The following is a 27,929-nucleotide window of genomic DNA, read 5'->3' as shown; positions in this document are numbered from 1 at the left end:
GCTGCGGCTGCGGTGAGGATTTTAAGTTCTCTCCTCAGTGCCAAACAGAACCTGCTCAAGAGCTTTATGCATCCAAGTGATGTGCATTTGCCACTTATGTCCGCCTGGGGATTTATCCATTTCCATGCTTCTGCAGTAGAGGAGGTGAAGCTCACTGAGGCCCCAGCTGTGCTCTCAGTGCTCTTGCAGTTTTACATTATTAGCTGTTATTATAGTCAGGTTCACAAAGTCAAGTTCAAATAGAGTTCAAGTGAGAATTAGAGCCGAGGCCAGACCCAGAATTAATGAGACATTATGATAATGAAAGGGCTGTTTGGAAATATGGAAAGAAGAACCTCGAAACCGCTTAAGAAACTCTTTGGCTGGTTACAGATGATGCAGTTAGATAAACACCCACCATGACAGTGACAAACAGCAGCTCTCTGCGGCAGCCTTTAGCATGGAAGATGCTCCCCAACTTGGTCATTAATCCACAATGAAGAGTGTTTCATAGATGATCAAAGTAACATGCCAGCATCACGGCTTCAGTTTCATCTCCTCACTGTCCACGTACTTTCATGTACTTTGGTAAGGCGCTTTTCTCCCCTTTTATCCAGGGTTGCAGCAGGTCCCTTATTTATTTAAGGATAGTCTTAATGCACAGCAGATACTGATATTTTAGGCTTTTGAACTTTGTGGCAACAGCTTTGAGAAGTTTATTTTCTGTTTCAGTGTGTCAATCCCCCAGCACACAAAGACAGGCCCAAAAAATGGCTTTTGAGTTTGGTCTGGAAGAACTTGACTGGCCTCCACAGAGGCCTGACCTCAACCCCATTCAGCACATTTAGGCTGAAGTGGAATTCCAACTGGGAGCTACTACTTACTGTCCAGTGTTAGTGGCCAACATCTCTAACACTCTGATGGCTGAACAGGATCAAATTCCTCAAGCCACATTTTTAAAATCTTGTGGAAAGCCTTCATAGAAGGATCGAGGCTGTTGTAGCATCGTACGCTCATGATTTTGAAACAAGGTTTTCAGCAATTATGTAAGAGTGTAATGTTCCGGTGTCACCAGGATTTTACTTTGCCTCATACATACATACACACACACACTGTAAAATAACATTTTTTATGTCCTCACACTAGTTAATCTTGTTACAAAGAAGAGGAATTCCATTTCAGTTCAGGGCAATAATGCTTCACCCATACAATGTCTGACATTGTCTTTGAAAGCAATATCTTGAAGCAGATTCTATAAATGGCTTCACTAGTCACCAGTGTAGCAGAGTCTTACAAACCTTTATTTCCCCAGAGCGGTTTTGTCATTTGACTCTGTAATATGACTTTTGTTGGACAGATCAGAGATCAATTCTAGCCAATATATCCCACTCTTAATAACCAGTGGAATTGTAAATAGGCAGAACCTCTGAGATAGGTTCCTACAATGTCGCTAGTCTGTCATCAAGTAGACATTTCATCAGTGTGGCTCATGTCCTTTGACTACAGTACGTTTGTAGTCCAAACAAATTAACAACTGCAACCTTATGCAAGCCTTCAGAGTAGCAAAACGTCACAGGGGCTGAGGTCTTTTTTTTTTTTTAACCGTAATTCCTTATAGCATCCCTTGTTGGCTTGGCAGTCTCCCACTAATGTTATCTGAACAATTTCAAAATGCTGGAATCTAGAGATATGCAGCTTATACAAAAGTTTTTTTTTTTTAAGAAAGCTTTGTTACTTCCTCTGATATCCTGTAATTACTTTGTCAGTCGGGTTTGGATTGGGCAATACCAGAGGGCGGCAGGACTCGCTGCTCTTCCATCCTGTTGGACTGGGAACGCAGAATGAGACTGATAAAATCCTCATCTGGAACTGTTGGTCCCTTAGTTGTAGAGAGTGGAGCAGCACACCTCTGGTCATTCAGCCTAGAGCCCTAAAACATTGTAGAGATAGAAAGCATAATTATGTATTAGTTCATACTGTTGAGGCTGGTATAACTAGTCGGGTACAGATCACCGCAGGGCTGCTGTGCCATTAATGGAAACATTTATGGCAGCAGCCCTAATCTGTGATGTGGATAACAGAATCTATTAATGACACTGAAAAATCTATTAATCTGAAGTGGGCGTGGAGAAATGGTAATTTCTTTCCTCACCTGGCACTTAACTAGCATGTCGAAGAAGACATCGTCCCCTTCAGGCTGCTCAGTACTGGCCTCGAGGCAACTGTACAGGGAGGGTGCATACGGCGTATTTGCCTGGGAGATTGGGGCTAAGAAGGAAAAATGAGCATTAGTCAAGCTACGAGCAGTGATACTGAGTGAGATGACAAAACTGGGAAATCCCTCCGTACTTATTACCTTGTGTGGGGACATGATCTGTGCTGGAGATGGAGGGTGTACAAGGCGGGTTGGAGGTGCTGAGACGTAAGCCAGGAAAATGGTTCAGGCTGACTCGCTGGTCATCCAGACGACGGGCCTGGGAGCTGGCCAGCAGCTCCAGGAAATGACCAGGATCCTGTGATGGTGCTTCGCACTCTAAAGCGGCTGGAAAAGACAATGATTATCGGTGAGTGACCAGTAACAAATTGAAGATGGTGGATTATGCTGGTAACAGGGCGCTGTGCCTTTTACTCCTACTCTGCTTTTCATTCGTATTTTGTAGAAGATAAAGAATGGACAAGGATAAGATAAAGCAATGCTACACCCAAAATATATCTTTTGAGAAAAACACTTTTTAGACTTGAGTGTCAAAAACAGTTTTGTGAAAAGTTGTAGTTCCATCCTTTTAACGCAGCACAAAACCTGTGCTAAGCGCTCAGTGAGAGGTGAAACTACAAACATTTTACACTAAACTCTCAAGATAGAAGGGTTGATACTCAGTATTTTGGGGCATCGCTCATAGTCATCTTTAACATCAACAACACAGATGATCAATCACACTTCAAGGGACACATTTGTGGACATTCTGCATTCACACCATAAACGGCAGGGGTGGCTGTACTCTCTCTGCTGGAAACTGATTGGCCATCCCACCAGATTCATGTAGCAAAATGTGAAAAGACCTTCGCTAAGTAACATTTCTTTTACAGCTTTCCACTTATCCTTCGAAGAAAAGTCAAAATTATATTACATATGGTGTAAACACAGATGAAGATAAGGGACTGACTCACATTTCCTTTCAATGACAGATGGGGTGGAGGAGGCGAAGGAATGGGCAGGGAGATGGCGCTGGCCATTGTGTAGAGCGCACCTTTGGTCGTCCATTCTGTTGCCCTGAAAACGAGAGAGGAGATCGAAAAGGCCGTCCTCGCCAATAGTGTCCTGTGATCCCGGCTACAGTGTTGGACAAAAGAAAACCCCAAGGTGAAATACACAGACTTATTAGAAAAAGACTTCAGATAATTAAGGTACTCAGAATAGATAGCAGGCTTTAATAGAAATACAGGAAAAGTGGAAAACTGCATACCCACAGGAAAATTCTCGTTACAGAGGTGAGTTCGAGTTAGCACTAAAACAAGTCAATTTGTCCAGGAATTGAACCACCAGTCCTGCAATCAGGTGTTGACCTGTTCTACCCCTGAGCTACAGCTGCCCCATTTGACATTTGCAGTAGTTGATGCAATACATTTCAGCTGTTTGACTTTCTTTGCAAAGTTTTTGAATTAAATCAGGAAAAACTAGGAGTTACCACTTCATAGCCTCTGCCAACCTGTCAGATTCACAGGAAGACGCCTGTGAAAGCTGATCTTTGCTGTAGTGTACGGGTTTCTTCAGATACAGGTCGAACCATTTTACAGATAGCGTTCTCATATGAAACTATTCATTTTAAAAGTGACAACATTCCTTCATATGCACTGAGAAATATCTTTAAATACCTTGGACACTAGTGCATCCAGCTGAGGAGATGAGTGCTTGGTGCAGCTTTCATGCTGGTCTTTAGGAGGTGATTTGTTGTTCTTCTGCTTCTTGCTTCTCAACCTCTGGAAGAGGAGCAGCTTAGTCGAAGCCTTGCTTGTGTTGTTTTTTGAAGACCCAGGATCCTCTTCCCAGTCCTGAACATATAAGGTGCATCCATACTGATAATTTTAACTGAACATCACTAATAGATTCATGTTAGAGGTCTAACATTTAACTTGTGTTTACGTTGGTTGAACAAGTTCTTAAGCAACATCCAAGTCTATGCTTCTGGTTAAATCAGGAAAACTGCACTCAAATTAATATGCATCACTCTGAATTAGCATCGGTCATTTGGCACTTCAGTTCACTTTCATTGTCACAGCAGCAGTTAAATTAACCATATCCTTTGCCTTTAAATTTGATGTCTAAAATGAAGAAGAGCTTATTTTTTAATGTTGGGAAATGCTTAGAGTTGGACGGGTTACAAGCTGGATTTTTATGTTTGGAGTACAGTGTGTATGTAAACTAAAGAGGGGAACTGTAATTTGTATTAAATCAGAATAAGTAACTTCCACTGGTGTGTAATACATAAAACACTTAATGTTACTTAATGTAAGCACCTGTAAAGTCATTTTATACATACTGGATGGACTGAAGAAGGTCCAGTTTGATTTTTAGCAGGATTTGAACTCTGTTCCAGGTTCTCAACACTGCCTCTCCTCCTGAATGGGGACATGCCCCCTGAAACAAAAACACAAAACTCATATTTGCACAGCATTTTCACAGTGACTTGACAAAGAAAATGAAGAAATGGCATTTCCTGGAGATTGGACAGAATTTTACATCTCTAAATGTGTGAACAAAATGTGTTTTAAAGCAAACAGGGCTAAAATGCAGCTACACAAATTCACAAGTACTACATGTTCCAAAATGGATTGGTCAGACTCTCCTGAAAACAGACTATTCGAAGTAGTGCAGGCTTACCTGGAAAGTTGGGGTAGCTTAATGGCAGCGCAGAGCTATTAGCATTTATGTTGCGATGGATGTTGGAGTTGGACTTGAGGCCTACGACCAGCCGTAGGTCTGCCAAGTTCATTCTGGCTGTGACCTCGCCGTTTTTGTCTCCAGTCTGCTCCATCAAAAACATCAAGGTGGATTTAAACACATCTGAAAGGTGCATTAACCAACTTTTCACTCTAACAAACTCAAGCCGTATCCCTTCCACTTCTCCCTCCGCTCCTCTCCTGCCTGTGAAACTAGGTCATATGTGGTCACCACAGCTGGAGCCAGTTGGTTGTGGCAGTCAAGTAGCACAGCAGTTATAGCCGGCTCCAGAACTAATGTACACAGAATATAGAGCCCATGGTTTTTGTCTCACTAAAATGCTACATGGACTGCAGTGTTAGGTTCATCATAAATGAACCATGTGGTCTGGAACAAAACAAAATTAGCAAACTGAGCAAAATTACTTCATTTGTTAATCCAAGAAAAGGCACTGTTTTCCACCAACTGGACAACAAAAGGCTAACGTTACAGTCATCTGGAATGACTCCAAATTACAGCCAGAATAATTCAATATAAAAGGTACAACACTGAAATGCTAACAGCTTGCTAACGATGACGACATATACATGTTAGCCAGCTACAGTACTTGCACGTCTAGCAGGAAGAAAGTGTCAAATTTTTGTACTTGGATGCGTTTAATGTGCTCCATCTCCAACATGCCAAACTGATAACCCTGATTTTGCCTCTTTTTTTTTTTAATCACACCCTTTCTGTGCTACAAAACACAGCCTCTCTTGTACCTGCACAGGGAGCCTCCATGGCCTGTCTTTGAAATGAGCCATACTGGTTTGAAAATCTTATAACCTCATTTCAACAGGGGCATGGAAGAAGTGCAGTGCAGATTTAACACTGCCCAGAGAGGGGTAGAAATAAACACAGGGCTTGAAAATAGAGTGGGGTGGGGGTGTAGTACAGGAGGGAGACAACACTTCTAAATAATTTGAGTTATCCAAATTTTTGCTAAATTTGAGTTAATGCAGCTTTAATGTAAGCATACTGCTGCAAGGCAAAGGCCAAGTAAACTATTGCTAAGTCATTTTGACACTGGCTTTGCATCACATATGTCCATAAAAATCCTAAATGGATGCATAGCAGACACAAGGAAGCTAGTTTTGTTCCTGTTGTTCCCCTTACAAGATGTAGATGGCACTGTGGCCCAATGGCAGCTACTGATTGGACAGAGATGAAGCAAACAGTAAACAGTCACCTCTTTGGCAATTTCCAAGTGTTTCTCAGCAAAGTACATGGCTTGCTGATGATTCCCCAAGGCAGTGTGGGCATTTCCTAGACTCCAGTATGCTCTTCCTTCACCAACTCTGCCGAAAGACACGGGAAACAGGCTGAGCAACTTCAGCTGAGATTATGCAATACTGGGCAGGACATTCAAACTCTTAGTACAATCACAAAATCCAGATGTTATGCTTGTTTCAAAACAACAATTAAACATTTAATCTCAGGCCTGTATACATATTTCACAAGATTTACAAAAAAAAGTATCATTACAGTCTAAAGACTCAAAATAGAAACAAGAAATTAAAGTAGTGTGTCAGCAGAGCTGTAGTAAAAGCAAAACTTATATATACTGGGAAGTAAAAAGCTGAAGCACATTTTCATTTTGGCATCTTTCAATTATGTTTTGCTGTTCAGTTTACACTTTAACGCTATAACTAATAATTTCAGTTTATGTGAGCAGCATTTTAATGTAATTTAAGATGGAGCTAACGTGCAATTTCGTCTATAAAAAAAGTGCTTCGTGTTATGTACTGATCAAATGTTTTGGCTGAAAATTGTAATCCATAAATAGAAAACCTTATTTTTGTACATCTTGTGGACCTGTATTCTTTGACTTCTCTCTTTGCTCTGCATTCTTTTCCAAAGACAACTATAACTTGTATGTTTACATGGCATTAAATCTTGTAAATCCTTTTTCTTTCCAGCTTTGCTTTTTAGTGTCTTTGCAGCTTATTGTAGCTTGATGACTGATACTAGTGATGCCATTAACTTTTAGCAAATGATTAGTTCTTTGACCACACATATTCAAACTGCACTTGCTCATTATACTTCAAAGACAGTTTGCAGGAAAGCTGACAACATATGGCTTTTATGGCTGATACCGGTCGTTGAGGTCTTGAGCAATGACCAGATGTTTAAGGTGATAATCAATGGCTCTCTCATAATCCTGCAGCAGTGTGTAGGTGTTGCCCAGACTGTAACAGGCCTGGGCCTCCACTGCTCTGTCCTTCAAAAGTCTGGCCAGCTGCAGAGTCCTCCTGAAGGGAAAATGGAAGAGGAGGAGGAAGGTCAAAGAAGGTGGGTGCAGAAGAATGACAGTTATCTGCTGTTTTTCCTTTCTATTCTTTACTCAACTTATGTAAGCAACCAAAACTGAAACATTTTAATCCTGTTATTCAGCATTTATAAACAGTTTAAAAGACAATGTAGTTCTATACAGCTACAAGGACATTTGTAAGTGCTTATTAATGTACAGTTTTTTTTGCACATTATAAATTTAAGTTTTTGTGTATTAATCTACACTCAGTAACTCATAACGACAAGTGACAAAAACAAGTGTTACAATTCAATATTTTTTGCTATTGCAGATTTTACAGCACAAAGATAAAAGTATTTCAGTATCAGTGTTAACTGTTATGAAATGACATGACATCAACGATCATCATGTGGTAAGAAAGTGTCAGGTTTACTCACTTGTAATGACCAGCCGCCACTTCAAACTGGCTGAGGAATATGTGAGCGTTGCCAAGGTTACAATGTGCCCTCCTCTCAGCGGACTTATCCCCAAACTCTTTAGCAATGAGGAGACGCTGCCAAACAGCAGGGTGCACATTACTCTCGCTAAGGTCAAGATTAACCGGAAACATTTTGAGATAATCAAGACCGGTAACACAAACTTCACACTCATGAGATGAGACAGGTTTTAAGCAGATAAAACCTACATGTTCCTTACATGTTGAATAAATATCAACAGTTACATGGCTCTCAATTCTCTTCAGAATCGGAATCTGCTTTACTGGCCAGGTGTGTTGGACACACGAGGAATTTGACTCTGGCACATCAGCTCTCAATGTGTATGTACGTGTCCTTATGCAAGGCAGCAGTGGGCAAGTAAACAATGCAAGGCTGAGAACAGAAGTAAATAAGTGATGTGCAATCAAGCAAAGGAATCTGCATTAGGAATAAAAATAAAAGTACTATATACACACACAAAGTAATTATTAAAAATGTTGAGAAAGCTAATTTTAAAACAGGTGATATGTACATTTGGGTTTCATTTCACCTACCTTTTCATGTGCAGCTACTGCCTTTTCAAAGTCACCCAGCAGATAGTAAGTGTTACCCAGGTTTCCATATGTCCGACCCTGGGCTGCCTGATCACCTAACTCCTTCGCCAGACACAGGTTGGCTCTGTGTATTAAAAAAAAAAACAAAAAAAAACACGTAAAACAAATGGATGTTTGTGTACATGTGGTACATTTACCTATAAATCTTTCATAGAAAAAAATGCACTTATGTTTTCAGGATGAGCCACTGCTCACTGACTAGACTCAAACACATAAGTGGTTCAGGTTCACACAGTTCCTGTAGATGGCTTAGTTGTCATCATGCAGCCTAAATAAAAAAGAAAATTGTGGCACAGCTGTGTGATTTCTCAGAGCTCGACAGCCAAGAATCTTAGTGTTACATTTGACCAGCACATTAAACAAAATCTGGGTCTTTTCTGTCCATGGCAGATGCAGAGACAACTTCACACCATGTGTCATCCAGCCTTGATTATGGCAACATGTTTTGACCAGCCATATGCTAGTACAAGTCCTAGGATGGTTCAGAATTCTACAGCTAGAATTTTAACTAAATCCATTGCCCAACGTTGCATAAGTGAAGCAAGTAAAACCAGAACAAATACATCAATTACAGCATAAAACAATAATGAAACAAAGTGTTTCTAATGACATAAAATTCTACTGACTTTTGTATCTGTCTGATCTCATTAAACCTTACATTCCATCTCATGCTCAGAATGCAGAACTGTCTGTTCCCAGTTAAAAAGAAGACTGCAAGGCCCTCTCCTGTTGTGCCCTCTTCCTCTGGAATAACCTCCCTGTTGCCATCATACAGTCTGACTTAAAACTCATCTTTACACCTTAATTTTCAGTTAGTGGCATCTATTTGTTTCATTCATCAGGTCTTTTATAACTAAACAAACCATCAATGATAGCAACTCACTCATAGTACTGTGCAGCTTTCCTCAGGGCTATCCTGGTCTCATCTGGGAACTCTCCGGGCTCCGCTCCAGTCCAACAGAGGCTCTTGCCCTTGGCATGGTACACGTTCCCAAAATTATACAGTGCTCGAGCCTGCCCAACCTGCAGCACACAAAACAGATTTTCAGAGACGGAAACCACCGTCACCACTGTTGTAATTATACACTTAAAATACCCTGACATAACACTAGGTCTGATTGTTAACATGCGGACCAGCAAGCTCTTCTAGATGTTGGTATGCCAGTGCTCCACAGTCATCATGTATACCCAATCTCTTCTGTGGTTGACAAACAAATTTGAATCCACTTATTCTAATCAATGTAATGGGCATTTGTTATTTACATAACTTTTTAAATTTATAGAACAGTGAAGAGTCAGTCGGTTTTCTGAAGGTATATTCACTTACACATAAAAATCCCTCGTTGTGATTCTAAAGTGCCACTAAAGTAGGACCCACCTTATCATATTTAGCTCTCGTGATATCCAAATGTCTTTGGCAACAAACCACTGCTTCATCATAGCGTCCTAAAAGCTTTAAAGTATTTCCAAGGTTGCCACTGGCTTTGGCTTCACCGAGGTCATCTCCAATTATTCTGGGATTACAAAGGAGAAAACACAAAATTAGTAAACTAGACAGCATTAAGACCGTGCAAACCTCCACCAAGGCAGCTCACTTTTCCCCCTAGCAGTAGTATTCCCATGATAGTCTGACCCTCATATTATGAATCCTTGATCATGAATGCTGGAATCTCACTGATATCATTAGTTTAAAAGTTAAGAAGAAAAAAAAAAAAACAATTTCAGTAATGTCTGTTTTCCTCAGGTTCTGGCTCAGTAGCTTTTCAGGATTTGTCAAATCTGTTGACACCATACTCAGCAGAGTTTCAGCAAGAATTTTATCTTGGCTGCAAGTCTGTAGCATTATTTGTCGTCTCACGGCAGCAGCTCATTCTGATTCAGCAGATCATGAATATTACTTGGATCCAGATTAGAGTTAGAAGAACAATATCAAAATTGGCTCTACCTCACAATGGTGAAGAATCTTTTAAAAACAATTCCTGGATCCAGATAATGATCCAATCAGCACCACAACATAACAGATTAGGCCATACCCTACATCTAAAAAAAACAAACATGTAATCGAAATCTTAATTTTGCTCTTAAACAAAGGCCAGTAAAAGCATTACCTTCCGTTTGATCGCTAACCACGGTGAAATTTAACACACGCACAAAGCAAAGGTATTTATCAAAACTGCCAAATCAGATAAGATTTAAGAAGTAGGATATGATTTTTAAACAAATTACCATTGATGTTGTGAAACCGATTACCTGGTAAGTGTGAGGTCATGCTGATGGTACTCCAGGGCTTTGTTATACTCCTGTAGGTGAAAGTAGGCATTTCCCAGTTGGCTGTAGATGGCACTAAGAATTTGGAGGTCCTCTGTTCCAACCTGGATGGCAGACTCAAAGAAAGACACACCAGCGCGATAATCCCCAGCCTTACAGAGCCTCTCGCCTTCCAGAGCCAGGTCCAGACATGACAACTCCATCCTGCAGGGAAATGGGATCTACGTGACAAGTGCCAGTGAACTCTGTGCAATGTCATGAAATCCTTTATTATATGAGGATTTAAAATTGAACTGATTGCAGAACAGTTTACCGTAGGTAGGTACTTTATTGATCCCTCAATGGGGAAATTTCAGTGTTTCAGCAGCAATGGAGAACAAACACCTTAACACCATGAGAAACAAACACCACACACGTATCTTGATAAACGAATTTCAGTACCTCAAGTAGCAATAGAGGACAACATAACACCATGAGAACAAGCACTGCATACATATCCTGATAAATAAATTCCAAGTACTCAAAAATAGACAGAATCAAGTATTTGAATAATTAAGAACAGAATTTACATATGTGCATATTAACCATGCATTTTACCCCAGGATTTGAGTATCGCACCTCAGATTACATAGTCCCTCATACTTTCACCTGGCTTATCCCTGCAGTGATGTATTGTACAGTCTGATTGCTGTGGGGAGGAACGACCTATGGTAACGCTCCTTCTTACACTGGGGATATAACAGTCTTGCGCTAAAGGAACTGTTCAGAGCCACCACTGTGTGGTGCAGGGGATGGGAGGGGTCGTGCATGATGGATGTTAGTTTTACCAGCATCCTTCTGTCCGCCACCTCCTCGATGGAATCTAGGGGGCAGCCCAGGACAGACCCAGCTCTCTTGACCAGCTTGTTTAGTCTCTTTCTGTCCCTGTCCGTGCTGCCTCCCGCCCAGCCCACAACAACGTAAAAAACAGCAGATTTAGCAAAGACTGAATGTGATCAACACAAAAGAAATCTGTAAAATCCTAAGGGGAAACAATCACATAAGCCAAAATACTGAAACAGAAAATGTAGAGGAGATGTCCAGACCCTGTGAAACCAGAGAGAAAAACTAGAAATCCTAAATTGGATGGAGCATTTCCTGTTGGTTGTGAGCACTGAGGCCTAAAAACTACAAGACGATGAAAATGTAGACCTTACATTTAACCATGAACACAAAGTAAACTTAGATGCGTCTGTGGTGAGGACTACATTTTATGACCTACAGGCCCTTCCAACAAAGTAAGATCATCGTTAGTGTCATACCACCAGTAATGAAAACAAGGAACATGAGTGAATCCATGAGATTTATTTCATAAGACTGTAAAACAAAACCAGTCATGCATGAATTCACATCTACAGACTGTAAGGCTAACCATCATTTACTTCATTCGTGGCATGTTCTAAATTTAAAGATAAGATTTCAGCAGCTGTACTTTATTCCAGCTGACTCATCCTAAATTTGCACAGACATCTCCTCTGAACTCAGACATAGAAAGAGGTTATGCTGGAATAATTCACTCTACTCTTCTAAACATAGAGAAATTAAAAATGTGAACCAGGTTTTTGAGATGCAATGTGAACTGTACTATGATTTTAGCTCAGATCCAATAAAAACAAAAACGTGTCATCATGCATGAATAACTTGCTTGTTTTCCATTGGCGTCAATCACCACAACAAATAGGGGTTGGCTTCCATCTACGCCAACTTCTGAGACTTTTTACCCAGTAGTAAGGCCTCTCACAAAGCCCTGCCTCTCCTCATTCTGATGCACTCAAGGCAGTTTGGCACAATGAACATTTCAAGCTTCTCAATCACTCTCTGGAGAAAACAAAGCTCTTTCAGCACAATGCTCTTCTCTTCCTTCACATGCATACACATAACACATGCAGCAACTGTGTCCCAATTACATGAAAATAAAGAAAACACAGCTCCTTTGAATCTGCCGATGTTGCTCAGAGTGCATGGTTAACATGCAAAACAAAGGACTTAATCTGCTCAGTGTTCACAATGACCTCAGCTGTGCAGTGCTGGGGTCAGAGATCTTTTGTGTAGATGAATACCGATTAACTGCAGGTTGTTAACACGCAGTAAAGACTGAGGTGAGTGGTCAGCAAGGTTGCCATTTTCAGCTGATTGTCATATTTCTCTGCCACTTTGTCACTGGTAACCTGCATCTCTAAACCACCTGACTATGTGTCACTTCCAATTATGTCAGACCTCAGAGGTAATTATAGCAACTTTGCGTGGCTCTAGTGAACCCAAAGGCTATTTGCTCAGTACTCCATGAAATAGTCAAAGTCAGTCATCAGCAGGCAAGTTCTAATGAAAATAATTTACCTGCACCATGTTATACTGAATATTTAAATAAGATGGGTTGTTCATTCTTGGATTTCCATATTCCTCAACAATTTCTTAGGACAAATCCCACAGTGACAGTATAATGCTGTATTAGGGGAAAAAAAGTCACAAATAAACTGACACCACACCACCATCCCTTCTCCAAAGCAACTCAGCTGTAGCTGATCCACAGATATCCACTTAAAACAAACCAACCTTAATTGACCAAAAGCCAGCTCAATGTACATTATAAAATGACGCAAATGTTGGGAGTAACTCACCCTCTGTGCACAGTCTGGTTAAAGCAGGTAGTCAGGGTTCCTACGTGCATTTTCTCAAACAGCTACTCAAAACACAGTCATCTTTAGTGCAGCTGCTCTAGTACAGTTTGTCCTTGTTGTTTGTTAGCAATTCCCACCATCTCCACTCTGGAAAAGATACTTGATGTTAGCACTTAAACAGTCCCATCAAGTATGTGATTATCAGATTGTGCCAGTAACCTCCAGTCGAACCAGTTAACCGTTACTGAGCGGAATTCATATACAAGAAACCATGCCGTTAGTACACTGACTTGACTGGGCTTGTATGCACTTAAATTACTACTGCATGATGCAATACTCTACTCAACTCTACTCTTTAACCTCACAAGGCTTTCTATAAATATGTAATGGGTATCATATAAAGAGATCTCCAACTACACACAGAGAAGCAAAGCCAGACTGGCGACCTGTCCAGGGTGTACCCCACCCAGCGTCAACTGGGATTGGCTCCCACAGGTAGATAACACAGCTGGCAATCAGGTGTTTACAGTATCCTCTTAACTGTCTCACTGGTGCCATGAAATATTCACGTTGTGATCAGTAAGGACCCCCTGTAATCTGCTCAGCATCATTCTTCAGTCCACCAATAAGGTGTCATGTAACCGCCACAGAAAACACACCGTTGTTATGTATCCTCACATCTACACGGACAAACATACTGCATCTCTAAAGGCTATGAAATACACATCTGATGTGGTTTTCACATTGGACATAGTAATATAAGACATTTTCCTAGTGTTGTATACAAGATTAAAGAAAATCCACACTGACTGGCACAATCATCACTGATTAAACTGCTAAATATTTAAGTTGTCAAAAAAAAAGTTACAAGAATAGTGACGTCTATTAAAATTTTAGAACAAAAGATGGCAAATTCAAATTGCTGGGGTTGTTTGACCAGCAGGCCAAAGCAAAACGATATTCAGTTAACTATGACAGAAGACCGAATAAACCATCAGACATTCATGTAAGGTTTTGCCTAAAGGTTTACTACTAAATACTATTATCAATTATCAAAACGGTTGCTATTAAAATGTTTTCACTGTCAATATTATGTTCCTATCAAATATTCTGTGACAAATCTCCATTCAAAGGTCAAGCATTTAGTGTAGACCATCTGCTTTTACCACAGCACGTGATAATCTAAAAAATTTACGTTTACACACTTTTCACTAGCGGAAAGTATAAAACCTCACACATCAGTCACAGTAAACATACAGCACCTGTGGCGGACATAGAAGAAAATGCTCTCTGTCCTGTGCATAGTGCAGAGAAACGCAGCCATAAACAACAGTCAGCCTGACAGTCCTAACCAGCACAGCCAGAGGAATAACATGATGGAGACCATGTGTGAAAGTATTCTGGAAAGGCATCAAACAACATGAGAATTCAGCCGTCACGCTCTATCTGTTCCTTGTAACTGGAGCCGGGGAGTCAGAGTACACACTCACTGTTATGTGTGCAGCTATGTCTAATTCATTAGCAAAAACAATCAGTCAGGTACAGTAGGATTTAAGAGGACACAGATGGGGATGCACTTGACTCAGCACCGTGCTACAGCTCAATGATATCACTGCTCAATTTGCCAAAACTTTTGTAGTTGTCAAATAGTCAACTGAACATCACATTTGAAAAATGTGGAAAGTAACTGTTCTTGTCAATCAGGTCCTGTTTTGTTGCGTTATATGTGACAGATGTTAATGACTATTGTGTTCAGATGTAACTATTGTATGTGACAGTGTTGAGCTCATTATGCAAAAAAAATGTGATACATTTCACATTATTCTTTTCAAAATTATATTACATGAGTTTCAAGAGGTTTGAGTTTGTATTTTTCACAGCAGAAGGTATCTTACTGCTACCTGCATTAATGGTATTATCACCTTTTGTACTGATAAAATCAAAGTATTTCCAGCCACGGAACGTAGGTACTTCAATCTTCCAAGCTAGCTTACTCCTTATACCACTAAATGACATGTATATACATATGCACACACGATGACTATGAATATTAAATGCTGGATTTCAATTCAATCTTTGCTGTGGTGGCAAAAAAAAATACGTTTTTTTTTGGAGGGAGTAACTAATATTAATACTGAGATGTTCTTAACTTGTCACACTACACATTACTGGGGAAAGTAATATTAGTACAATAACACGCTATGGCCCAACACCATATGCGAGACGGGTCTCACAGAAAAGATTTTTTGGTTAAATAAATAAAACTGGCAATGATTCTGATCATGTGTGTCTAAAATTAACTTGTCTTAGCTTCCTAAAATATGAATGTTTGTTGGTTTATTTAATCTCCAAGAATAGTTTACAGTTTCTTTTTGGGGTTTTGGATTGTTTATTCAATAAAACAAAATTTGCCAGTGTGAACTTGCATTCATGCACTGTACTCACTGTCTAATGGACCAACATTTAAGTGACTGGTATAACATATGACATTTTATAGAGTAAAGTACACATGCGTTATTCAAGAACATCATTGGCAGACTAATCAATGATGAAAACAACAGCTACTCTAGTTAGAGCCCGAGTCACTTAACCATATTTGTTCAATACTTGCAATTTTATCAATATTTAGCTTTACAATTTCTATGTAGTTATATATACACAAATCATTTTGTGGCCATGTTATTTAGATAAGCCATTTCAACAAGAGAAAACAAATGATGTCTGGCTTTTACTACAGTGCAGACTGGTTTAAACAGCCTTAATCTTAAAAGGACTCAGGAGAGATTCATGCTGTTTGTGCCAAATTCTCACAACCGGTTTAGAACAGAAACCTGCGCTTTAGCAGCGCAGGCACTGTATTATCCTCTCTTACACCTCCCATTCTGGTGATCATGTGCCGGCTGTCAGCTTTTTTTTTTATCCTGTTCCACATATGCTCCCATAGAGCTGTACTAGACTTGTTAACATCCCTGTTGGCTGGAATTTCCAGCCAAAGAACTACAGCTGACTGCATCATCCTCTGTTGAATGTATCATCCTTTGTAACCTCCAAACAGAGTGGTACACAAAAATCACTAGGGTGCGGCCGCTTCTCATGCAAGGACCACACACTGGGACAAACCTTTAACATTGCAGTTACATTTTTACTGCCTCTAATAATGTAGCACTGGAGAACAGTTCATCAAGAATGAAGGACAAATTCAACAGGAACTGAGATATGCGAGTTTGTAATAAAAAGAATGTGCCACCAAATACTTGCCCTTTCACTTTTGATTTTATCAGCAAAAATATATTGATATAAAAATCAAAAATCAAAATCATAGGTATGTGTCTTTTTAATATTGTCTTGTGATTCTTTACTAAATGCCTAGTAAGTCTGATGGAAAGCACTTTAAATTGCCTTGGCGCTATTCAAATAACTGCCCTGCTTTGACTTTTAGGTGTCCTACCATGAACAAGATCCTGTTGCTGGGCTTCTCTTCAGGAAACAAATGGAGAAGCTACCAGTTATTTTCTTAGTTGAGGTCAGTTATTTTCAGTCACGTCTCATGATGACACATCCTTCGTGGTGATGAGTGTTTTGGGAAAAGGTGTACTATAAAGCTGGAAATGAGCCATTCTAGTATGAACATACCATCACATGTTTGGTTGTTTACAAGAGACAATAAAGTAAAAAGATGTTTTAGTCTACTGACACAGTTAAAGGCGAGGTCAAAGTGGAGTACGAGGGGTCCACAGTGAACAAGATAAGCTAACAAGTAACAGAAACACAACAACAGGTTTAACACCAAAACTTTTCAAGCAACGTTAGCTAATTATTTCACCTACCTCAAAGTGACGTATATGCATACATCACAAACATGACCTCGGCTTTAAAAAAACATTTTCACCAACTCAAACTCGTCTTAACTAATGTTTCCAAACAGCTGTTTGCAGTTTACTCACTCGTTCATATGGAAGAAGACGACTCCACTGTCTGGGACTGAAGAAGAAGAAACCACACCTCGTTTTACAAATCTGACTCACATTCAGCTGTTGTTGCCTTCAAGTACCGCCTGAATTGTTAGCACTACCACTGAAACGCGCGTGATATACCAATCATAGTGGTAAATGTAGTCTTTAAATGTGACGTTTGGGTAGTGGAGGAGTGATGATGGTCCTGACCCTGACTGATGGATTGAATTCTCGATTCACACACGCAACATATGGTGAAGAGCTTGAATTAATGCAGCAGTGATCACACTTCTGACGTGATAAGTTGATATTTGAAGTCCTCTCCCGCCCCCTGCCGCTCAAAGTTGCTCTGTGCTGCCAGATTTATAAAAGTACGCACAAATAACAAAATGCTATGTTTTGTCTTCTCTTCAATATCCTATACACAAGCAAAACTGTGAAACAGTTGGGATTAATCTCCTAGTTTGTCTTTGTGCAAACATTTGTTGTTGATGTCTGTGGAGATTCTCAGTTATCCAGGTCATGGTATATCCAAAATGTTAAAATGGCAACTCGACTAAAGTTCAAGCAAGTCCAGTTGCCAGTTTTACCACTTTGGATAGGATATCTGTTGTTGACCTTTTGTTTTCCTTGATGCAAGTTAAAAGAAAATCAATACACTGATCCATTATCATGGTGTATAACCTATTGCCACTGCAGCTAAATGTTTTACAGCTGTAACTAATGTTTTTTTTTTTTTTTTGGTTTTTTGTTTTTTTACTGCTGATTCATCTTTTAATTTTTAAAATAATTTAGCAATTGTTTGGATGTCCTGCTTTGTTGAGATTACAGAAGTAGAAGTTTGGCATTTTTGTTCTATAATCAACTTGAACAATTAACCAATAGTCTAAATTGCTGCTAATTCTTTTTTCTTTCAATCAGCTAATTGATAAATCAACAAAACATTTAAATTCTTATGTATTCAACTTATTCATTCTATTCAATCAAAATTTTATTTTTTTATAACACCAAAAAAGGTTCTGTAAGTATTGTTGGACTCTTATCTTAAGCGCATAAGCTCTCCAAGGATTTGACAGAGGATCAAATCCAAGATTTATTCAAATTGTTCAAATATTTGAAGCCTTTTTCAAATACACGTGCTGCTTCAGGAGCAAAATTACAGCAGTGGCAGATCATTTCAGGGCCTCTGAAAGAGAGAAAAGAGAAAGCATTCCTCCCACATATTAGCAAAAATTATTACAAGCCTCCAGTGACAGGGAGTGGAACAGTTTATTGGTCCACCCTTTCACTGAACAAACGTAGTCCTGTGCAGCACCAGTTAAACTGTGGTGTACCGATCAGGACCAGGACAAGAGCGGAAAGGAGAGGGCCCACTGGGGAAATTCGACAGGAAGACAGGGTTGGGAGATGCTGAAGTCTTCTTTAAGGCCTGCCGTTTCTTGCGGTCACGTCTCTGATAGCGGAAATTAAATGGCGGGCGCAGTGCAACAGGACCTCCAGTTTCTTCAGAGGATGAATCAAAAGGACTTGCAGTTGGCAGTGGTTGTTGCTGGTTTACTAGACATTCAGCAGACTCACTGGAAGATGAGCTGAGGGGGATGGAAGAAGGATTAGCCACAAGCGAGGGGTCAGACGGCACTGGTTGAACAGCAGGGCTTGATGTAGGGTCAGAGGAAAGAGGCTGCCGACCGTTTTCTGGGTCATCAATCAGAACAGTGAGGACTGGGGTCACATGGTCTTGGGGGAGGTCGTGACCCTGCGGCTGCACTGGTCTGAGGATGTCAACATTCTGAAGACAGACAGCCAAGATCACACCATAGTGATATTTTAGAGACTCACTGCACCAGCTGTAAAAAGAGTCTCAGTCATGCAATATAACATTACACACCACAGCTCTAGAAAGGACTGAGCAGACAACATAATTATAGCATAGAACCATACAATTTTAAATCTCACACATGCACTCAAACTCACACAAGCACAACACACATTCAAAGACACAAGCACATGTACGATATGACAGAATAATTATATGGCCAGTGGCACTCATTCAGAAAGTTAAATGATCATTGTAAAGGTTGCTTTAGTTAAATCTGAGACGACAGAGCTCTAAACATCTAGGTCACACAGTGGATTATTATATTCCTGACTTGTGATGTGATTGGCATTTTACATTTTACTGAAGTTTTTTTTACCTTACTCAGTTAGTGACTGGTGTTTTAATTCACTTGAATGCTTTGTTCTTTGTTGGGTTGTGCCAAAAGTTTTTTTTTTCTTTCTTTGGAAGCTAATTTCTTGTATTTAAAGTGGCCATGGCATGCTCATTTAGTGTTTAACCTTGGGTACCTCTAGATTAGCTTCGCACCCCTCATAACTCCAAATTGTCTGTGATTGTTTCACAATGATAAAACCAGAGAGCCACTTCCTAAAAATGAGAGGATAGTTCCTGAACACGCATAACTCCTGCTGCCAGTGTTGTGTCACAACGGTATATGTACCAATGAAAAGAGATGTGTAACACTCTAAATAAAGCGGGTAATTGAGAAACCCCATATTTTAACTGGCATAATGCAGACATAGTAACTTCTCCAGCCCTACAACAATTCTCTCTAACATAACAGAAACAACGCATTAACAGCCATGCAACATGTGTTTTTTTTTTTAAAGAGTCCATGGCACCTTTCCTTGTTTTTTTGACTTACTGTATCTACAATGCTACAATGATGAATTATCATCTAAGATGTGACCTAAAGCTCAAAAAATGTGGTGTACATATGTTCTAGTAATTCTTTGCAGAAGCAACTCGGTTTAGACACATCTCACAAACTCTTGCTCGCGAGACTCTTTTTTCTATCAAAATAAAGTATTATGTGATAGTTTAAGGATCTCCTTGAATGTGCATAAAATCCAGGTAGTAGTGTGCTCATCATTATTATTATTATTAGTATATTATTATTATGTAGATAAGCTGGACTTCTATTGTTTTACATTGTTTATAGTTATTGTTTGCACAAATATATTGATTATTTATATTTGTTGTGATTTTTATACAGCTATAGTATGCCTTTGCCTTAATCCCCTTAAGGATTAGATGGTGAATATTGTTCAAGTGTTTCCTGTACCTGTAGTTTGAACATCTCGCAGGACACCTGAACATCAGGATAGAGTTTCATGTCTCCATGCACAGATCCTGCACAGAAACCTGCAGTCTGAGAGGAGAAGAAGAGAGGTTACACTTTTCTTCTAGGGCATTAGGTTGTTATAAAAACAAAAACAAACAAACACAGGATATAACAGAGAGGGTCAAAAACATATAAAGGCAGAAAGCAAGAAAAAAGTTTGCACACCGTGTTAAGCTTCCAGTAATTTATTTCAATAGCAGCAACACTTTGAAACACTTCAAATTTTTTTCTTGCTTTTTTGCCTTTAATAAGCTGTTGTCAGTTCAGCACCTGTAAAACATTTTTTTTTGGATGTGCATGTGCTATGTTAACATTTAAAAACATATAAATTAATTATAACATATTACATAAAAAGGATGCAAGTTCATGTCAAGCTTCTCAAAGAAAGGAGACAGTGAATGGAGCCTTTTAGTGATACTACAATAAACAAGATGGTAGCTGATCAGTATTTATTCAGCGTTTGGGAACAACATTAATTAGTGTCATAGTTTCATTATGAGTTGGGGAAACTTCTAATTTTGCATGAGCAGACTTCCTGTGTTAAGCACCTTTGTGTCAGAGTCGAGTGTCAGTCGCTGGCAGGTGCCTCTCTCTGTCACTCCCTCTGGACACTCTTGGACTGTGTACTCCACAAAACTGGCTTTCACTGGCACAACCTGACATGTAAAAACCATACGGACAAAAGAAAAGGACAAATTGCATGAATAATCACACAAACACAGATACAGACAAATATTGTACTCTAATGTATCTTGGTTTTAGAGAAAAAAAATATACAAAAGCTGAACCTCTGTATGCAAACAGGAGCAAAGTACTCAGCCCAGAGTAGTCATTCAAATTCCCATGCACTCCCCAAACAAAAGCCTGGCCCCACAGTCAGGCCTAAAGTGCCTTCAGTAATCCTTTGCAAAACTGGCAGACTCCTGTGATAATGGCTCTCATCTGGCACACAGACGCTTACAGGTGCAGTATGCTATGTGTGCTCATGGACATCCAGAGATGTTTTAAGTGTAATTTCTCAATACACACAACATTCAATGTGATGAAGTCAGCCCCTTAGCTTCTCCCACGTTTCTCCCATCAAAGTTAATAACTGTACATGTAGCCGTGCCTGTTCTGCAGCTCTGGTGATCTTCTTTATACCGAGTCCAGCACCCAGTGTGGATTGTCTCTTATAGAATGCCAGAGTGAACTGAGCAGTGCTCTCAGCCTCTGGGCTGTCCACAGGCAGCAGCAGGGGGCAGGTTGGACATGTCTGCTGGAGCTTCTCTGGGGGATCTGTGGGGACCACAGTGTGATGAAGAAGACTACAGGAACATGTGAGACACAACAAAGTGTTACCTGGCATCAAAGTCCCTATGATATTTTATTGTGGATTTTTGCATGACATGATCAAGGTCCAAAGTTGAAAGGGGTAAATTTTCATTCTCTTCATACACAGTGATGAATCATTGTACAGTGGAGCACAACTGCATCCCTTCATTGCTCTGATAGGTGCGACAATAGGCACAAAAACACCTTGAGCAAAGTAGTGCCATACGGTGAAATAATACAGAAATAATGTATTGCTGCCAACCTCAAACTGCTTTTTTATAGCAATATGTCAATGTTAGTGGAATATAAGACTGCTGTGTTTATGTATAAAGCCAGGAACGACTTATTACCTGGTGGAATCCAAAAGTTATTTGGTGAAAGGGAAGGTGGATATAACTTAAGGGGTCACTTAAATTTGAAAGTTCATGCTATACGTAAAACCAAAAAAAGATTTTGTATTTCTATAAGTGGGGTCAAATTATGGAATAATTTAACTGTGGACATGAAAAATAGTACTAGAATTGAGGAGTTTAAATATAAATATAAATGTATGTGTTATACAAGATATATGCAAGAATAAGATTTATTCGAGAAGGCATTAGGAAACACTCTGTTTTATCTATGTAGAGCTTGCAGCCAATGGTGCATGTAATTTTGTATAATATGATGACATGGGGTAGGACTGGATAAGTCTGACTTCTTCCTACTCCATTCAAACATGTAATAGGTGTAAGCAAACTGATTTTGGATTAGCATTGGTTGGATATGTGTAATTATGTGTGTTGTTGTCATTTGTTCATTTTGTTCTGTTCTGCATGTTTGAAAGAATAAATCAATCAATCAATCAATGTTACCTGGCACTAGAGTGCAGTCATAGCTGTACAGGTAGGAGTATCCCTCTGGTGTGTGAAGAATAGTGGTGTTGCAGTTGCCAGAGATTTGCTGGAATTAACAAAACAGCTGCTGTCAGAATCTCAGTAACCATCTCAACAAAGATTTGCTATCATATATCTAACAGTCAAATTTTGGCTGATCTTCCTCCTTCAGAGGGCCGTTGTTGGTTTGTTTTAAAGATAAACTTGATTTAAAGATGCAATTTGGTTTAGAGCACTTCAAAAATCTCCCTCTGCCAATAAGCAAAACATTTTATAACTGAAAGAAATTTGTTAGTATCAAACAAAAGTTTGGAAAAAAAAAAGATTTCTTGAGACTGGCTTAAAAACACTGACCCTAAAATGAGTATTAAAGAAGATTCAGTGTAAGTCATGACACTTGACAACCAGTATCATAAATTTAGTTTTCAAATAATTAGATTGACTTTCTAAAACTGTGCTTTTTATAGAGTAGGAAATGCATTGTGCCAGTAAGAGTCCTCACATGTCTAGCCCAATGGACAAATATTAATTTGATACCCTTGTTGTGAGGACAATTTAGCTAACAGCTGTGTGAAGGTTAAGACTTGTTTTTAGGGCTAATTGGATAAGGTTAGGATATGGAGAATGCATTATGTCAATGAGTGTCCTCACAACTGCAGAAAAACAAAAGGTGAGTGTGTGTCCTACTGTTTCCATGAAAGGTCTGACGTCACAGCGTTTCCACGGCTTTGGGCTGCCGATGTGACACTTGGTCTCCAGGACATCCAGGTCCAGGTAATACACATTGCCTGCTGGGCCCTGATGCACACAGTGCAAACACAAGTAATGGAGTGAAGTACATTTTATACAATGCCCGGCCACATTATATTTTGATTATATTTGTCTCTATTTTTTTGTCCTCCCCAGCTATATACATGAGAGGGTCAGAATATTAGGAACACTTCTGAATATAATGTAGTCCAGTACAACACCACCTTTAACTACGCCCTCAGTAATAAATATATACTTGAATTTATACATTTACAACAACTTCACCAAAAACTGAAACATTTTGAGCTTCATAAACACATATGTTAAAGCGGAAGTGTTGCATTGAATTTCATACAACTATGCAGATGTACCTAATAAAGTGGCCAGACAGTGTATTCATTCATATTTTGTTTATGGAAATAAAGCGGCATTAGTGTGTATCACAGAAGCTGTTTGTTCAGTTACATGTTTAAGGAATCGTTTAGGAGGTGCACTATGTTCCCCATAACACTGTTGCACAATATTGATTTGAGCTGTTACACTGAAAACAAATGTCAGCACTTCCAGCAGGTGTAATGGCAGCCTTTTCAGGTCATGAAACTGAACTGAGCCTCTTAAAGCCTGATCTGTCAGGCTACAATAGCCTTCAGCAGCTGACAGCACGAGGTTCATAAAGCCTGTTGTGTAAGCTCCATCCCAGAGGTCTTGGATCGAAATGACTCGAACTTTATTAACAGTCATGTCAGTCCTAAAGGCCTGTTTTATGAGGCATGAAAGAGGATGGCTTCTTATTTCATGACATAAAATAATGTGCAGTTTTAAAGCTACATTTATTAAAAGTGACATGCACTGCTCATATTTATTATTATTATTTATTGCTGTATTTCTTGTGTAAATGCTACTATTTTTCTTGCCTTTGACATAGTCCAGTGGCTCCCAAATGGGGGCCTGGGGATCACAAGGAATCCTTGAGAAACAGAATGCAATTTCATCAGCATTCTCAGGATTATGTGAGTGTCAGTGCATTGTGACATGATAATATATAAGGATGATTTTTGATTAGAAGTTCTAATGACAAAACAAACTTTATCAAATCTATCAGTGTGATGTGTGGGTTTTTCAGCAACAACCAAAGGGAAAACGACCTCTATACCGCTGATTCCTTTGTTTAACGGAAACAAATCACCCACTAAAAGGATATTACAACAGCTTCCAGCAGCTTTTCTCACTGAGCATTTATCTCTGTACTGACCTGAGCATGCAGGTGGACATTAGCAATGCGGTTGAGGGCGAACTTGTAGCCATCTGTGCGATCTTCATTGATGTAAGTGACGGCCAAGCGAGACAGCTTCTCCACTGCTTTGTCATTGCAGGGAACAGGAACAAGTTCAATTGGTACCAGTGCAAAACCTTCACCGTACACAATGGATGGCAAGGATAACACCAGTAATAATGTGGAGATGGACTTGTCCATGGTGCAGGAGAAGTGCAGACAGGAGCTAGAAGACAGAATGGGTTTAAAATGAAGTTTGTTCTCCTGTGTTTGCATTTAGTTGACGAAGCGACTTTTGGAATCAAAGCAGGCAGCAGATGTTGAAATAAAGCCAAGGACAAAGTTTATTTGGTGGGAGTGAGCTCATATTTGTGAATGAATGTCCCAGTGAATCATTTAAACAGGGGAATGGTCATTCGGTATCAAAAACGCCATTCATAATACTCACATATATGTTTATATGCTTACAATATTAAGATTTGAGACAGTTAGGACTATTGCACTCTCAGTGTGCGAGGTGGTTTCATCCTGATTATGTTGTGAGTCAAGTGTATTTATATAATTCAATTTAGTGCAGTAGGTATCTCATTACATTAGAACTAAAACCAATTAATTACTGTACATTGTGAGTCACCTTTTGTGGTTGTAATATCAACACCTCACCACTAGGGATCACTGTGAGTCTAGCTTGCTGTACTGGAGGGAGCTCTGGTACTATAAAGCTCTTTGTCCAGGCAGACCTGGGCTTACAATTTACTCACGCCACTTAATTATTTTCAGCATTAGGACCTCATGGCTCTCAATATTTGTGTTTTCTATCTTAATTTTCATGAAAAACCCAGTAGCCCTTAATCTAACCAAATTTACTCCATCATGTTAAATGAGAAGTCGTAATTATTTCGACTGTTCCACATCAATGTGTCATTTACAAAAATGAATGTTGACAAATCTCCTAAAATGCTGTTTTTATTTTTTCTATTTCAAAGCAGCAAAAGAGCCAGGCTCAGCTGTGTATTATGGGTGGGGTTCACACTTTTGGAGGAGTCAGATTGTTCCATTGTTCACGACAAGATCGGTTAATGTCAGTGACTGCAGCAAGCACGCTCTCTCTTTGTCTCTCTGTTTAACACCAACACTTTTTAAAATTATTTTACAGAGATTTAGTGTGAAACTAAATACATGGATGATTCAAAAATCGTTTCTGTGAACACAAAGGAAACAAGAAAATATGTTTTATAAAGCACAAGCAAAAGTTTGATATTCTGTTGGAGAGTTGATGAGAACATCACCACAACTAGCATCTACATCTGGAGCTGGGACATATGTAATTATCTTAGCTTAGCATAAAGACTTGAAACAGGGGAAAACAGCTAGACTGGCTCTATCCACATGTAACAACGCTAACACCTCTAAAGTTCATTTATTAGCATCTTATTAGTTGAATACATACAAAAACTAAAGTGAAAAACATCAATTATCAATTTTGCTGGAGGTTACATTCTGGAATATCTGTTAGCTGGGAGAATGAACATCAGAGTCTTGACTGCTCAGAACTGAGAGTCATAATTCCCTTTAAAATGACAAATTGTGATTTATTCAGTTTGGGTTTTGTATGTATTAAACAAAATGGAGAGAACATGTTAATCAATGAGTTGTGGAGGACAGGCTATCCATGTCCCCTGTTTCCAGTCATTGTGCTAAACTAAGCTAGCCATCTGCTGGCAGTAGTTAGAACATGGTGTGAATAATGAACAGGATGCGAGTTTAACTTCTACATCTGTATATTAAAGAAAATGTTCAAACTGCCTATTAGTGGGTTATGAATGAATGGCTGACTTAGTTTGTGGGAAAAAATCATGAAAAATAGCTCTATAAATCAGAGGTGGAAAGTAATTAAGTGCATTTACTCAGTACAGTTTTGAGGTATCTGTACTTTACTTGAGTATTTTCATTTTCTGCTACTTCACACTTTAACTTCACTATATTTTAAAAACAAAATATTGTATGTTTTCTACTCCACTACATTTATTTGATAACTTTAATTACTAGTTACTTTTTAGATTAAAATCAATAAACCATAATATGGCATAATCATAAGACTTTACTGAGAAATTCACAAGCTACTCAGCGGTAATTCAAATTATAAGCATATAAGGTAGTTAAAATTACCTCCATCTTTACCAGCTAGAATATTCAAGTGCACAATAATGCATCAATAATTTGAATCCAATAATATGATTTAAGCCTACATTAATGTGAAATTCAACATTTTGAATGGAGGACTTTTTCTCATACAGTATTTTTGTACTGTGGTATTTCTACTTTTACTTCCACCAAATGTCTTCCGCCACTGCTATAAAAGAACATACTTTACATGTTTGGAGTTTTTATTAAAGGCAGCATGCAGACTGCACATTTCCCAAAATGTCAAACTATTCCTTTAAACTCTTGCTGTTCCAAGTTTCCATTCATCTTGAGATTTAAATCATGTGAGAATCAGTCGGTCTACAGTTCATGGTTATCAGCTAGAAACAGTTTGTTTATACGTCTAATGTGGGGATTTAGTCACTTTGGTGCTGTTTTTGGTTGAAAGGAATCTACCTCAAGTCTTTACAATATTTAATGCCAAATTCAAGTCTAGAGGGTTCCTTTTGCAGGCATCTGTCCAGGGATAATCAGTTCCATTTCAAATATAAACCAAACCAGGTTCAGCTCTCAACAGAGTCTAGAGGAGGACGAGAGAGACGCGCTCAGCAGAACAAATTCTACTAATATCAGAAGGAAAAAAAGAGTTGCCTCGGTGTTATGTGTGTTGTTGTGTGACTGTGAGTTTGTTTGCGTGTTTTCATACACGAACATGGTGTTTGTCAGTGTGTTAAAGGCAGCCAGTTGTGTTGCAGCAGAAAGCTGAAAGAGTCTGTGGGGTAGAGATAAGAACGGCGAGGCTGCTCCAAGGACTCACCCTAGCAGCACAACACCAAACCCAAGTTAGACAAACCTCCTTTGATGTGAGCACAGAGTAATCTCCCCTTCTGCTCGCTGGGGAGAGATGCCACGCTGTAGTGATGCCCATGCCCAGATAGAATGAGGCTGCTGCCATTGAGGCTCCTGCTGCTCACTCTCTGCAGTGATGGGGCTGGGTAAAAGAAGAGAAGAGAAAAGAGAGATTTCAGCGTACCATGGCCCAAATACTCTTTTAAAACGTTTCACTGGAGCTACTCATAGTGGAGGGTTTTACTCTGACATGGTCTAAATGCTCTTTCAGGAAAGTTCATTAGTATTGTTTTCAGTCAGCCATGGTCTAAATGCTGTTTCACAGACATTTTCACCTGGAAATGCTGCTAGAAATCTCCTCCTGC

General features: G+C 39.3%; 2 protein-coding genes across 6 annotated transcripts; both read right to left on the bottom strand.

Moving 5' to 3' along the window:
* Positions 1-1,086: 1,086 nt before the first annotated feature.
* On the bottom strand, positions 1,087-17,479 carry LOC109961766 (G-protein-signaling modulator 2-like). 5 transcript variants are annotated; one of them, XM_020602881.1, is made up of 16 exons: positions 17,168-17,479; positions 13,224-13,370; positions 10,549-10,770; positions 9,677-9,812; positions 9,182-9,321; positions 8,239-8,362; positions 7,646-7,761; positions 7,054-7,209; positions 6,147-6,255; positions 4,859-5,003; positions 4,518-4,615; positions 3,853-4,029; positions 3,148-3,310; positions 2,336-2,521; positions 2,132-2,247; positions 1,087-1,909 (listed from the first exon to the last, which is right to left on the bottom strand). In XM_020602881.1, exons 2-16 carry the CDS (start codon positions 13,271-13,273, stop codon positions 1,742-1,744), a joined length of 2,106 nt encoding a protein of 701 aa, XP_020458537.1. In that variant the 5' UTR covers positions 13,274-13,370; positions 17,168-17,479; the 3' UTR covers positions 1,087-1,741. The 5 variants fall into 5 exon arrangements, with proteins under 5 accessions (XP_020458537.1, XP_020458541.1, XP_020458538.1 ...); XM_020602885.1 differs by having other exon boundaries at positions 3,148-3,250; XM_020602882.1 differs by lacking the exon at positions 17,168-17,479 and adding an exon at positions 17,051-17,161.
* An 883-nt stretch (positions 17,480-18,362) lies between these two features.
* On the bottom strand, positions 18,363-27,618 carry LOC109961783 (alpha-2-HS-glycoprotein). Its single transcript, XM_020602915.1, has 8 exons — positions 27,569-27,618; positions 24,550-24,796; positions 23,235-23,345; positions 22,527-22,614; positions 21,470-21,636; positions 20,907-21,014; positions 20,299-20,385; positions 18,363-18,965 (listed from the first exon to the last, which is right to left on the bottom strand). The coding sequence occupies exons 2-8, from the start codon at positions 24,769-24,771 to the stop codon at positions 18,495-18,497; spliced, it is 1,254 nt and encodes a 417-aa protein (XP_020458571.1). The 5' UTR covers positions 24,772-24,796; positions 27,569-27,618; the 3' UTR covers positions 18,363-18,494.
* Positions 27,619-27,929: the final 311 nt, after the last annotated feature.

Source organism: Monopterus albus, unplaced genomic scaffold (assembly GCF_001952655.1).
Source record: "Monopterus albus unplaced genomic scaffold, M_albus_1.0 scaffold58.1, whole genome shotgun sequence".
In the NCBI taxonomy this organism is placed as follows: Eukaryota; Metazoa; Chordata; class Actinopteri; order Synbranchiformes; family Synbranchidae; genus Monopterus; species Monopterus albus.
This window is presented reverse-complemented; position numbering and strand designations above follow the sequence as displayed.

Bases quoted from the DNA above. Each gene is read 5' to 3' on its own strand.
- LOC109961783 (XM_020602915.1), bottom strand. From the start codon at position 24,771: ATGGACAAGTCCATCTCCACATTATTACTGGTGTTATCCTTGCCATCC. The intron at 22,615-23,234 runs GTAGGACACACA...TGTTAATTCCAG, and splicing joins TCAGACCTTTCATGGAAACA to CAAATCTCTGGCAACTGCAA. The intron at 18,966-20,298 runs GTACAGGAAACA...GTCTGTCTTCAG, and splicing joins GCGAGATGTTCAAACTACAG to AATGTTGACATCCTCAGACC.
- LOC109961766 (XM_020602881.1), bottom strand. From the start codon at position 13,273: ATGCACGTAGGAACCCTGACTACCTGCTTTAACCAGACTGTGCACAGA. The intron at 6,256-7,053 runs GTATCAGCCATA...GTCTTTCGGCAG, and splicing joins GCTCAAGACCTCAACGACCG to AGTTGGTGAAGGAAGAGCAT. The intron at 2,248-2,335 runs GTAATAAGTACG...TTTCCTTCTTAG, and splicing joins AGATCATGTCCCCACACAAG to CCCCAATCTCCCAGGCAAAT.